The 14,107-nt window shown below is 43.8% G+C and overlaps 2 protein-coding genes across 9 annotated transcripts in view; both read left to right on the forward strand.

Moving 5' to 3' along the window:
* The window catches only part of CREB3L2 (cAMP responsive element binding protein 3 like 2), a 72,358-nt gene extending 67,310 nt beyond the window's left edge, over nucleotides 1–5,048 (forward strand). For both annotated transcript variants that reach the window (XM_083572361.1, XM_083572360.1), the window contains exon 12: nucleotides 1,341–5,048. In XM_083572361.1, coding sequence (XP_083428487.1) covers nucleotides 1,341–1,416 — 76 coding nt within the window. In that variant the 3' untranslated portion in view covers nucleotides 1,417–5,048. The remainder of the gene's footprint in view (nucleotides 1–1,340) is intronic.
* Nucleotides 5,049–11,867: 6,819 nt separating this feature from the next.
* The window catches only part of DGKI (diacylglycerol kinase iota), a 251,571-nt gene continuing 249,331 nt past the window's right edge, over nucleotides 11,868–14,107 (forward strand). For all 7 annotated transcript variants that reach the window (XM_083572279.1, XM_083572283.1, XM_083572280.1 and 4 more), the window contains exon 1: nucleotides 11,868–12,443. In XM_083572279.1, coding sequence (XP_083428405.1) covers nucleotides 12,238–12,443 — 206 coding nt within the window. In that variant the 5' untranslated portion in view covers nucleotides 11,868–12,237. The remainder of the gene's footprint in view (nucleotides 12,444–14,107) is intronic.

The raw sequence follows: 14,107 nt of genomic DNA on the forward strand, positions 1-14,107 counted from the left end.
AGAGGGCTGAAATGGGCAGAGCAGCGTCAGGCTTCATGCAGGCGCAGTCTCTGATTCCTTGGGGAAAGCTCTGGAGAGGAGGGGATCTAGATGGCTGTGAGGAAGCGAGGACTGTCAGTCTCAGCAACTGATTTTCATGGAGGAAGACCACCAGTGCTCATTAGGCCTGATCCTCAGCCAAGTCTATGGAAATTGTGTTTTTGCTAATAAGGAGTAAACTCCAACTTTGAATCGTGTGATTACTGCTTCTATGTCAGTGGATGAGGGTGTGGGGAGGACAGGACCCACAACTCCCAAAGCCCCCATTTTAACCTTTTACTGTTCTGGATGAGCTCTCAAAAGCTTATTGCAGAATTTGCCTCATACCAAATCAGACCATTTAACTCAGTATTCCCTATGCTGACTGGCAGAAACACTCCTGAATTTCAGACATGAAGTCTTTCCCGGAGGTGCCAGGGATTGAACCTGGGACCTTCTGCATGCAAAGCAGATGTTCTACGACTGAGCCACAGCCTTTGCCCAGGTGATGCCTGCTGAATGGGCTTTAGTTAATCAGAGGGTAGATTTCATCTGAACATGAGAAGAAACTTCTTAAGGGTAAACACTGTTCAGCAATGGAAAGGCATGGTGGGGTCCCCTTGCAGAGGCTGGACAGTCATCTGTTGGGAATGTCCTGGCTGTGGCTTTCTTGTACTGAGTAGGAGCTGGGATGCATTGGGGTAGCCAACATAGAGCTCTCTCCAGATGTTGTTGGACTCCAGCTCCCATCAGCCCCCACAGGAATGGTTAATGGCCAGGGATGGTGGCAGCTGTGGTCCAGCAACTTTTGGAGAACATTGGGTGGCTACCTCCATTTTCAATGATGTATTCACAATTGCAGGCATCGCTTAGGAGAAGATGGGCTCTTTCCTTTTCTCTTGTGCAGGTGGGAATAGTAGAGATGGCACTGGTATTAAAAATGATGCATTAAAAATAGTTGTGCATATATATATATATATAATGAAAAACACTGCCTGATTAATTGGAGATGCCTTTTCCATTTTTCGGGGATTCATCTAACCAAGTAAATGACTGAGCGTTGCAGCCCCGGATCGTGCGGCATTCTTTGCATTCAGAAGGTCCCAGGTGCCAGATCTTGGCACCTCCAGTTCAAAATGGTTTCAGGGAGCGAGGCTGGCAGGAAGGCTGCCACAGATTTTTCTGCTGTGCAGCAGAGCACATGCTTGCATTGTGTAAATTGCCACGGCTGCTGATAAGAGCAATGGAAAAAGTAGCCTGCACTGCGATTTTGGTTGCCATTTTGTAGTAATGCCACTTCTTCTCCTACCTTTGCTTTACAGAGTCAACTCAGAGCTGGATGCAAACGAAACTCTGAAGATTGTCGAAATTGACAGAAGAGTTAATGCTACATCTTGAGATGAAAATAAAAAAAGGGATTCCCTCCCACCCTTTCTCTTTCTTCCAACCAAAGGTCTGAGGAACTTGTCTCTCTCAGTAAATCCAGAGGCCACGAGGAAAGTGCCCGGCTGGTTTTCTGCACTGGATTGGGAAGAAGTGGCTTTGGTCTCTGTAGTCCATGTTCTTTTCTCCCCCCCTCTCCCCACCCCCAGCCTCCGACTCACACTACTCAGTTTGCCTTTCTGCTTCTACAACCAAGGGGAAGAATGGAAGGAGAGCTTGTTGGCAGATGATGGGAGCAGGCATGCCTCTGAGTGGAGGTGCAGAAGGGATAACTTAAGCAGTCCTCACCATCACCGCAAAAATGACTAGATGCCTACTTTTGGGTCTCTTAAAGGGTAACAAAATGTGCAAAAGTGGTTTAATGACTTATAGAGGGTTTTCTGAATTCATCCAAGAGCAGCCTCCCCTGATTAGGTGACTCCATCATTTTATTCCTTTATGAGAGCCAGTGTGGTGTAGTGGTTAAGAGCGGTAGACTCGTAATCTGGTGAACCGGGTTCGCTTCCCTGCTCCTCCACATGCAGCTGCTGGGTGACCTTGGGCTAGTCCCACTTCTCTGAAGTCTCTCAGCCCCACTCACCTCACAGAGTGTTTGTTGTGGGGGAGGAAGGGGAAGGAGAATGTTAGCCGCTTTGAGACTCCTTCGGGTAGTGATAAAGCGGGATATCAAATCCAAACTCTTCAAACCCGTTTTACAGGGAAATGTCACCATGGGGTGGCAAACATGTCTCTTACGCTTCCCTGATAATTTGTTCTGGACCATTTCTGCTTCCCCCGCCCCCGTTGTGCAATAGAAATGCAACCACAAGGGAGGCACTTCCTTTTGATTTTTTTACCTTGGTGGTGAAAATGGGCAGGAATTGATAGGTTAACAGAGGTCTGGCAAAAATTTATGATGCTTGTTTTCGAAAACTTCCAATTGTGTTCGTCACTGAGAACTAAGCTATATGTGAGGAATGGGATCTTTCCCCCCAATGCAAGCTCTAAGTGTGGGATCCCTCATGCAACATTGGTGCATGTGCTAGGTTGAGTCTTCTACCCTAACCAGTTGCAGTTCTATATTCTCTTATCTAGGAGCGAGCTTCATTAAACTCAGTGGAACTTACTTGTGTGTAGACATCTGTAGGATCTCACTATCTCAAAACTTGTAGCCAGCATTGCCTTAAACCTTTTTCCTCCCTCCATGAGGACTACAAACTTGTCCCTTCCTATAAAATGAGGGCAAAATTGATAGGAATCGGTCAGATCCACATGTTTCCATGTCTTGTAGCCTGGTCATGCAATAACTCACTTTCTTGAAGTTACCTTATTAACCAAAGACACCCATGTTCGGTAGCAAAAGCTACATTGCCTTCATTTCCCCCTACAGCATTTTCCATTCCCTTCTATGAGCGTGTACCAATTGTATGCTGGAAATACAAAGCAGTCGCTGATTCCTTTGCTGCATCTGTCTTCATGAAGAAAACAGACAAAATTTGGTTAGTCTCTTTCTTGTCTGGTCTGCATGAGAAAATGGAGCCAGCCTGAACCAAATCTGCTTGGAGAAACCAATTTGTACCAGTTTCTCATACAGGCGAGAGGTCCCCAGGTGACTCAGATTCCTCTGCCATCCCTGCCCCTCCTGTTGTAAATAGTATTTATTAGTTGCCCCATGATATCAGCTGGCAGCCGGAATGACAAGCAAAGGACGTGAAATCCCTCAAACGCTCTGGGTGACTTTTGAAAAAAAAATTCTATAATTTGTTTTAGGCCCCTGACATTCAATGTAAAAATTGATGCAATGCATTGCCCTAACCCACTACCCTGGCCTCTTTGCTCCCTATTGCGTTTTCTGTTCCATTGTGCATGCACTCACTTAAAGCAGACGTTGTGATGAAAACCAGCAAAGGTTTAAATCTCATGTTCTGCTTGTTCCCCGCTACGGCAAGCTAAAATGACCGCAACGTCCTCTCCTGAGTGCCAGGGGCCGATTCTGTCTCCGGAAAATTCAGCAAACATCTGCCACCCACTTGTGATGAGGATTGTTGGCTACATTTGTGTGTCACTTTCCATACCAGTCACCATCTTAAATTAATATTGGAAGCGGTTGCATAGATGGATATCTTAACAGTGCAAAAGGTGTGCAGAACTTTTGGCTGCCAGATTTTGCGGAACTACAACTCTGCTTCCTTGGCCGTTGGCCTTGCTTGCTGGGGCTGATGGAAGCAACAGCCCTACACCTGCTGTAGAACAATGGTTCCCCCACCCGCCAGGGGCCTCTGCTAAAATTTTAGCTGCCTGTTTGGTGCCCTTGGCTGCTGTCCTGCAGGGTTTCTCAAGAACAGCTATACATGCAAACGTTAAGCAGTGGTTATTTCATGCTGTGTATTAAACACCATGACATCATCTGTCATTGATCCCACATACTTGTAGCAATTATACTTTTTTTTTTTTAAAGAAAGCTGATGGGTGGGCTTATAAAAGAAAGGGGCATTATTGTAAACTCTATATTTATGGAAGTCACGCTTGGGTCAGTGACGCTTCTTAATATTGCATAATCATTGACTAGCATGTAGATGGTGTGTTTTATTTGTGCATATGCTTCGATTCTGCGCTAGCGTTCCCTTTATATCTGCTATTTTTACCGTGCAATTTAATGTTGAAGCAAATGCTTCCGAGCCAGATTTCAGCTGATGCAAATTGTTAGTTTTCCATTTTACTCCAAACTGAAGATGTGCTCCCCACCCCTTCTTTATTATTCTTCAGCTATTCTTAGCAACATCGTCCAATTCTTGATGATAAATCTGGGTTAAATGTCAAATTTTTAAATGCCTAAGTTCCCCTTTTAGGAATTATTCCATCTGTGGGGTTTTCTTTTCTTATCTTTTTGTTTGAACCTTCAATTTTGAGGAGTGCATGCTGTCTAGACGCTGTTTGGCTGTCAGTCAAGTGAGTGAGTAACATTAATTTGCCACATCAGGAAGGATATCCACAAAGAACTTGGGATCTCTCATGTCACAAGTCCATTGTGCAAACTCCCACCACTGCACACACAGCGTAAGACTCTGTATATTTAGCATCCTTTTCCCCACTCGGTGACAAAAATAATTCTCCTCTAATTGCTAATTGGAAAGAGGCCATTTTCCCCCTTGTATTTTTGAAGGTGAAACAGTAGGCCACTGCTATAGTGACTAAAGGGGGGGATTGTTTTTCAAAAGTTACAAAACATAGGAAGCTGCCTTATATGGAGTCAGACAATTGGTCCAATTAGCTCAGTATTGCCTTCACTGACAGGCAATGACTCTCTAGGATTTTGGGCAGGAGATAGTCCCAACTCTACCTGGAGATGCCAAGGATTGAACCTCAGACCTTCTGCTTGCAGACCAGATGCTGTACCACTGAGATGCAGCCCTTCCCTAAGTTCATATTTACTTACTAGTGGAGTTCTTCTGGATGTCTTTGCAAGCAGGAGTTCAAAGCCAGGGCTTCCGGATCCAAATCTGATTTCTTGCGAAATGAAAAAAAAGAAAAGAGAAATCCACCAGAAACAAGGTCCTGTGAAATTTGTGTTGAACGTCTTTTAAAATAAATGTAACTTAAATTAAAAACCAGCTATTTATCTTAAATTATTTCAACATGTTGACAGTTTTCACCATCTACTTAGATTTCTTCTTTCCTAATAGTCCTCAAGACAACAATAATCTTATGCCATCATAAAGAATGTGGCTTAGTAGTTAACTAAGCCTTACTCAGAGTAGACACATTGAAATGAATGGACTTAACTTAGTCTTGTTCATTATTTTCAACAGGCCTATTCTGAGTAAAACTTAGTTGACTACCACCTTAACAAATGTATTATGGTATGTAGAGAGGAAAACTAAACAGTGAGGTCCAAGGGGAATAAAATGAAAGTGCAGACTGTAATAATTCAATTAAGGCTTAAGTGCCTATAGAATTAGCACAGTGACCATGCACTACAGCAGCACAATCACCCTTCCATTGCTAATTATTCCACCTGATGCAACACCAGCACTCTAGTCCTATATCGAAAAGTAACAAAATCATCTATTTAGGAACGTAAGTCACAGTTTACATCCTGGATCACATAAGTGATACAAGTGTACAATTTGTTCCCTTTGATATTTTTCTATGCAAAATTTACAGATTCTACTTGCATGTTTTAGTTGCTGTTTTGGCAAAATGGGGATCTCTGATGCAGAGCTTTGCGGCTGGCTAGAAATATTCAAATGACCACACTAGAATTCACAGGTTTAGATGTTCAAGTACAGTTTGCCACACAAGCACCCAGTCTTCTCTCTTGAGAATGGTTCAATGTGGTGATATAGGAGAGGTGATCATCTACTCTAGAAGTGTGCCTGTGTGGTCCTATAAATGTCATTGGACTCCCATCACCCACCGCCAACATCATCAGAGGTGATTGGATATGCAGTTGAGCATCTTCTGGAGGGGTCACAGGGTCTACACACTAAATGGTTCACCTGTAAACTGGAAAACCTATGGGTACCATTCCCATCCGGTTTTCAAGAAATACCTGAGTTTGAGAATGTAAGCATTGTTCACATTAACTAGTTCTCTGAGGAAATGCTGAAAACTTGCACAGGACCCTGGGGAGGCAACTTTTAGATGTACCCAGGACCTCTGGGGAACCACTTATCTATGAAGAGAATCCCGTAAGACTGAGGGCTGGATCTGAGCAACCCAACCACGTGGACAGGAGAGATCCAGTGGGACGATTCACACTATCTACCTGCAGCTTCTAGCCAAAATAGATAGTTCCATCCTGCAATTGGATATGTCTAAAAGGTATGGCCATTGCAGAAAATGCTGAAGCACATTTTCAGGTTGCACACTTAGTTGACTTGGAGTGTTGACCAAAACTGATGGGCTTCAATATAACCATGAATTTGGTGTGACCCACCTGTATGCTGTTCTACGATACTAGATTGCAGGAGATCAGAGTGTGGGACAGGAAGGTGCCTCATACCAGCTAAGTCTATATGTCTCTCTGGCTCAATTTTGTGTTCACCATTCTGGTGCTCTCCTGATGTTTCAGGCAGTTGTATGTGACTTCTTGGACACAGCACAATCATCTCCCCGCAGTGTCTTGGTTCACCACCCTAAACCACCTTGATCACTGAGGAACCAGTGCTAAGTTTCTGGCAGAACCTCAGTTTTCCCAAGAGGGAAGGCACTTTAAAACCCACCCTACTAAGGCAGATGTTCTTAAAAAGAAAAGCTTGTCTCACTGGTCCTTCTTCCAGCCCCGTTCAAGCAGGTGCCCTCCCAGTGCTGTTGGATTATCACTCACATCATCCCTATTGGCTAAGCTAAACGGGGCTGTGGCAATTGCCTCTAGAGGGCACAAGGTTGAGGAAACCAGCCTTAATTCATAACTTTCTTCCCCTTTCTCTGGTTTAATGGCTTCCTCCACCATTGTGTTCCCATTATTTTGTAGGTATCAATATAAGAGAATAAGGAGGCAATATAGGAATTGGCAGAGAACAGAGCGAATGTGCTCTTGAGTTTTATTTACACACAACTGAACTTTATGTTGTAGGATTTTGGTACAGAGGTGAGTTTTTGAGCGCTCATCTGTGATGTTGTGTAAGCATGTTGGCAGAGCTGTCTGGTCATAACTGGTGAGGACTATTTTTGGTTCTATAGTAGTCATGCACTACACAGGCATATTTGTTTTGATTCAATCAAATGATGATATTATCTTAATTTTGTAGCATTAGCCGTGATGGGGGACGTTCTTCTCCGTTATGTATGTAGAAACATGTGCTACTTATTTGATGTCTAATCCCCAAGAACATTGGTGATCTATCTTCAGCAGTGTATCTCTTGATTCTCAGACTTGTAACATTCAAGCAGCATTTCCACCCTTTATCTTGGGTGTCATTCGTGTTGCCCTGTATTCCAGTTCCAAATGCCTTTTCAGGGCTGTAACTTAGATGGCCTAGCACACAGACTGCTAAACTTTTACATTTCAGTTTTTGTGATGTGCTGAGCAGCAGGCCCTATTCTAAACTGCTAGTGGAGGTTCTGGTGAGAATAGGATTATGGGTGCGATGGGTTTCTCCATGGATTTCTGTTCAAAATTTGGATTCCCAGTGCATTGCACCAGTGCCCAAAAACTGCTGGCAAACTCAGTGGAATCTGGAAGTTTTCAAAGAACCTAGGCGCTGTGGCTGGGGGAGAGAAGGAGGTGCAGCCCTTGAGCTAGCCCCAAGCATCTGCCCCATAGGGTGGATTTCTCCTCTGAACTTCAAAGAGTCTGTCTTCATACATCTCTAGATTGAAAACCTGGAGGTGGTTTATTAAAGGAGCACGACCAATCATGGCAGATGATCTTGAACGGGGCTTCCACCAAAGAAGATACCACTTACCTCACCTTGCACCATAAATCTAAATACATTCAGCCAGATTTAGTGCGCATGGAAACTCAAATTTACACATGCAGATCTCATCCAAGCAAGGCATTTCTCATTGGCTTAAATACCAGAATGTGTTACGAGATGATATAGCTTAGATTTATTGCCTAACATAAAAGTTGCAGTTCTGTAAGTTCCATGCATTCGGTTCCACAAAATGCAGTGGGTCAAGGCATATATTCACTGGGTGCAGGATTGCAACCACTCTATGTAGCCATAGAGGAGCCGCAACTGTTACACTAGGCCATCTAAGTCAGCCTCCTTCTGCCCAAATTTCCAGTACTCGTTCAGCTATGTGAATAGGCAAATATAGTTTTTTTTTTGCTAGTCTGCATTTAAATGGAATTGTCTTTATAAAATATGGGAATTTAGCAAAAAGCATGAGAAGAGTTCAGAAAGTTTGGGTAAATTACAATAATATCCCCCCTTTTTTTACTTAAAACTGTTAATGTTCTTTGTTGTGTTGTTTTTATTATGTTAAATGCCTTTTCTTTTTGTATTTATACTTTTTCTACATGCACTGCTCTTTTAGGTGTGTCCACATGTGATCATTCATATTTCAAACAGGTGGGAGGGTGGGTGGGTTGGGTAAGAGTTTTTGTGTGTGTAAAGAACCTTTTATTTAGCAGACAGGTTTTAAACCAAGCAGCAAACTAAGTGCTTTTTTTTAAAGTAGCTGAGTACAGTGAAAATATGTATTGCTTTATCTGTTTCCTGGCAAATAAATATTTTCCTAAAGAAAAGGCATCTCCCATCATTGTGCTGTTTATTTTCCTCCACATGTATTTACAGCAGTCACCTGCTTTAACCCAAACACCATGCTTCAATGCTTGGAGTACTTCTAGCTTCCTTTTCATGCTGACAGCCTATTGTCCAGTGTTACCTCCAAATGGTAAGAGATCAAAAGCAGTAATGTGTCTCACAGTCATGGATTTGCCTTTTGCTTCATAGAAAACACTGAACTAATCATTGTGTTTTGTTTACAAGATTTGTGGGGTATTGGGAGAGCTTGTTAAGCTGAAAAATGACTGCAGTTCAGCCAATACTCAGTGTTGCATGCATTTATCTCAGGTATATTTGAGGGCCACCTTTGACCAGTGGATATCCGCCCCCTTGCAGATAGATGTCCATCAGGCCTAGGGCAGATCTAACAAAATGCCAATCCATCTGTGTCTAAAATCTTTGCATCAAGTGATGACTCTTTAAAACTGCATGTTTTGTTTTGCACTGAAAGCAGGCAGGGGGTGGGGTGAAAATTAAAGGAGATTAATGCATAAATAAATGCTGCGTGAGAGAGGATTTAGGCCAGCATGGATGCTCTGACCTACCTCTCCCGAATATATTTTTATTGACTGGGGGGGGGGGCAAGAGAGAAGGCAAATTTAGCAAATAGTGCAGGAAGGATCGTGTTTCTTAGAGCATTGAGTTGCTTAAGTTTATTAAAACTTAGAACTTCTTTTTTTTAAAAAAATCCAAGAATATTAAAGCCAGCAAAACAAAAATGCAAACATTTTGCTATATAAAAACTTGTGCTTTTTCTCTTTTTGTTTATTTTCTTACCAGTAGCAGAGGCCTAGGTACCTCAAGTACATTTGGAGTACTACTGTATATATGTTTATTAGCAGTCCAACACAGCTGTGGTTAAGAGTGCCTTTTACCAGCTTTGGCTGGTATGCCCGCTGCAGCCATATATAGATTGGGATCTCTTGGCCACTGTAGTCTAGGCATTGGTAACCTCAAGACTAGACTACTGCAATGCCCTTGTATCTGGGACCATGCTTGGACATAGTCTGGAAACTTCAGCTGGAGCAGAATGCAGCAGCTAGAGTTCTGATGGCTAAAGGCATGTGACACTTTAACTAACATATGTTACCAAGTCAAGGTTCTTGTCATAATACACAATCTCAATTTGATCACTGAAATCACATGCTCATTATCTTAGAAGCTTGACTGGTCTCTCTCTCTCTCTCTCTCTCTCTCTCTCTCTCTCTCATAATTTTTATTGCAAAGTAAATACATCAATACCAAAGAATAATATAAAGAAAGAAAAAGTAGAGAAGAAAACAATGCAAAGAAAAGTAGACAGTGAAAGAATAAAGAAAAGTATATTTTAATACAATAAACACTATTTTACAAAATAATAGTAATAATAGACTTCCATCACTCTCACAACACTTCCTTTCACATTTCATATTTTATCTGTATTTCAGTATTATTTTCATCTTAATATGTATGTTTCCCCTTTTCCATTCACGAGGAAATTCTAGACACAGCCAATTTTTTACATTAGAACCTTGTCTTTCTAAATAATCATTCAAGCACTTCTGTTCCTTCTTGACTGTATTCATTGGCTTTAGTCTTATTATATCCATCAATTTGGCCAGTTCCAAATATTCACATAACCATTCCTCTTTGGTCTCTACTAAAAATTGAGCATTTAAATTAATAACCAGTTCCAAATCATCATCAATAATTTCCTTCAAAACCTTACTCATAAAGTCCTTTTGGTTCTAATGCAATAAATAACCAGTTGTTTCCCTGATCAGATCTTGCAGAAAATTTGAATTATGGGGTAATTCCAAAATATATGCAAAATTGTTCACAATCTGTAGAGTCCATGCAAGACACCATGCAGGTTCTAGTGTAATTTATTCTCCATCCTATTTTCTCACTTGGCTAAAACAAAAGATGACTTAGAGCTCTGACAGGAGGTTACACTATAAGGACTTCAAGTTCCCTTCCATTACCATCATTCTGTGTGGATCCATTACCATCATTCTATGTGGATTGTATTGGTGGCTGGTTGAGTGCTTGTAATGTGGAATAGTGGTGGTGTTTTTTAGTCATTTAGTCTGTCCAACTCTTCATGACTCCATGGACCAGAGCACGCCAGGAACTCCTTTCTTCCACTGCCTCCTGCAGTTTGGCCAAACTCAGGCTGGTAGCTTCGACAACACTATCCAACCATCCTCTGTCGTCCCCTTCTCCTTGTGCCCTCCATCTTTCCCAACATCAGGGTCTTTTCTAGGGAGTCTTCTTTTCTCAAGAGGTGGCCAAAGTATTGGAGCCTCAGCTTCACGATCTGTCCTTCCAGTGAGCACTCAGGGCTGATTTCCTTAAGAATGGATAGGTTTGATCTTCTTGCAGTCCATGGGACTCTCAAGAGTCTCCTCCAGCAATAGTAGCTTCAGTTAAAAAGGGATTTAGGTCCACCACTCTGCCTCTGACAGCCATGCAGCCCCAAGGCAGGGGTGAAGCTGGAACTAGCCAGAGGGTGGGATACCAGATCTCATCAAGACTGCCTAAATAACTTTGCTTCTCATCATGCCTATGTGCATTAGTGCTACTGAGCTTTTGCTGAAAGGGATGGTTGCTCCCAGCAGGTACACATGAAGGTTCATTGACACTGCTATGGATTACACATACACACGCACACATACATTGGGGTTGTACTCAGTGGTGATTCTGCACTGGTGGAAAGAGTGAAGGGATATGGGTTTGCTAATAGGCTATCTTCCCGCCCCTGCCGGCCTCAAGCGAATCTAATGGCTTAAGTAAGCTCTTGTTCCAGCAGGAAAGTTGCTTCTGGGCTTAATAACGCGTGATGGTTTCACCCGAAGCTGCCCCTTGCTGGAGGACCGCGGGCAACATATACTCCGCTGTCCAAAATCTTCAGCAAGCGCTTTCTCACGCTCTTTATTCCTGCTACCTAACGGGCTCTCAACACCCTTCACTCTCCACTGCGCTGATGCTTCCAGTTTTCTCCCCCCCCCCCCCCGAGAAGGACTGCCCAGTAATAAAAATTAAAAAGCACTCCACCTCGTCCTAACACACTGGAGACGTCCACGCAACTTATGCCCCCTGCATCCCTCTAGTACAAACGCTTCTGGATGCGGCACAAAACGGGGCGTCCGCCTGTAGCCCCGCCCCCAACTCTCTCCCCCACCCCCCACCCCCATCCGGCACGCACACACAAAACAGAGGAGTCTGGCCAGGTTTTAAGGTGCAGCTGCTCCTGCTGTCCTTTTCGAGCGGGCGTGGCGGGAGGAGCAGCAGGAGGGGAGGAGGCTCTGATTGGCCAGAGCGGAGGCGGGAGGTAGGGAGTTTCCCACAATGCCCCGCTGCAGCCAGTGCGGCCGCCGATGGATGCTGCGGGAAGGTGCTGCCATTTGCAGCCGCCTGGACCAGTGGCTCGCTGAGGGGAGCCCCGTTCCGGCAGAAGCAGAGGCAGGCAGGGAGGGAAGCACCCTTCTCACCCCAGTCCCCGGCAGCCCTTGACAGCGAAACTACCCTCGCCTTCTCCTCCGCTTTCCTCGCGGGTCGCTGTCCATTCAGCACCGCGATGAACCCTCCTTCCACAACCGGCGAGGAGAAGGGGGCTGCGGGAGGCAGCAGCAACGCTTGCCGGGGAGCTGAAGGTGGCGGGGACCCTAGGAGTGCAGCCGCGGGAACAGAGGACCCGGAAGAGCCCGCACTAACCGCTCAGAAGGAAGAATCCTTGGAAGAGAAGCTGAAGAGTTTAACCTTCAGGAAACAGGTGTCCTACAGGTGGGTGAAGGAGGCAAAGCAGGAGTGTCATTCCGGGTGCGCTTTCTCCCACGTGAGAAGGAGCATACACGTGTGTCTGTGGCTGAGTCTCCTTGAGCCTCATAATGTACCCATCGTCAGAAGTTCCCTAGGAGAGAGTGATAGGGAAAGTCTTGTCTAGCTCCAATCTTCCAAGTTTCCCTTGTAATTTCTCAGGGAGATAGATACCTTATGTGCAAGTGAATTTAGTGTATACTTGTCATTACTTAATGTAGACGAGGTCATTGTCCTTAGCTCACTTTTACCCCGTGCCCTGCTGTTCCTTTGATCTGGATGGTAGGTTTCACACCCAGTTTGGAAATTCTCATCTACCTGGCTGTGAACATGGGACCAGCGAGGGGCTATTTACTTCAGATGTGCTAATTCAGAGTTTTAACAGCATGATTTTATGCAAAAGGAAGCTTCAAGATGATAGACTTCAACCTTGCAATAAGTCAGGACCTACTGCTGTAACGTTCTTGTAGGAGAGGATAAAAAGCTTTGAGGATTCTGATGGTTGTTTTGGAGGGATGCGGTTTCATGAGGTTTTACCCCCCCCCTTTCCCCTCCTCCTCTGAAAGCTACATGGTATGTGGGCAGGCTTGCCTGGAGAGAGATAATCTTACGGTTGAAATCAGTGCACCAGGAATTCTGTGTCGCGCATAATGTGTGTTTCTGTGTCAGGTCAGTTTATGCACACACGGCAGCAAAACAGCTGCTGCCCCAAATGTTGCATTATTTTTTTCCAGAGCTGGGGGTGGGGGGGAAGGCAACTGATGTATTTGTATTGGCACTTAGAGTGGTACCGCAAAGGACTCCACATTCCTACATGTAGACCTAATCTTTGTTGAGAGCATTATATGATAGACATTGATAGCATCATGTTATGTATGTGATACCGTAGCAATTCCCTTTGGGATTATGTGTGTGAGAAAATATTATAAAATCTATAGCTGCGTCTGTACATATTAAGAGACAAGTGATATATAAGGCAGCTGTTAAAGAGTTAACGTTGTGCAGTAACGCCGATTTGTTATGCTCGAATGTATGTGTAGGTAGCACTGTAACAGCAGGATGTGGGAGTCACACTGCCAGAATAATGTTGCAAGCAATGCCAGGGATTAGGGTGAGGGTAGCATCATAATTGTCTACTGGTTTCCCCCCTCCTCTAACCAATCTGGCTTGTGCTAAAAAAGAAATCCTAATCTTGTTTACAATCCCTCTCCAAACAGACAGCAGTGCCTCAGAAAAGATGGTGAGGGTTTAAAAAGGTCTGTTTGCGATCAGGAACTTCAGGATTATCCAGACTGGGTTCAGAAGTGCTGTCTGCCAGGGAAGTGGAGTTATTCTGGAAGTTTTTGATCCCCAGTTTAAAAAATAGAAACAATTAAAAGAAGACAACTGAATCTACCTGTTGCTTTATTGGTGTGGGGGTGGGGTGGGGGAAATGAAAATGTTTCCTTGGAAAAGCAACAGAGAACAATTCTGGGTAGCCTGTCTAAGGCTTCAGGAATCTTTTGAAGAAGAAATCCTCACATCAGTTATGAACCATTATGTAAGTGTTAGTATTTGCCCAGCTGTGTGGATGGTTACATTGTGTGCCTACTTTTTTTTACTTTAATGCAGCTGTATTTTTCATTCCATTT

This window comes from Podarcis filfolensis, assembly GCF_964270895.1.
Source record: "Podarcis filfolensis genome assembly, chromosome: 10".
Classification (NCBI taxonomy): domain Eukaryota; kingdom Metazoa; phylum Chordata; class Lepidosauria; order Squamata; family Lacertidae; genus Podarcis; species Podarcis filfolensis.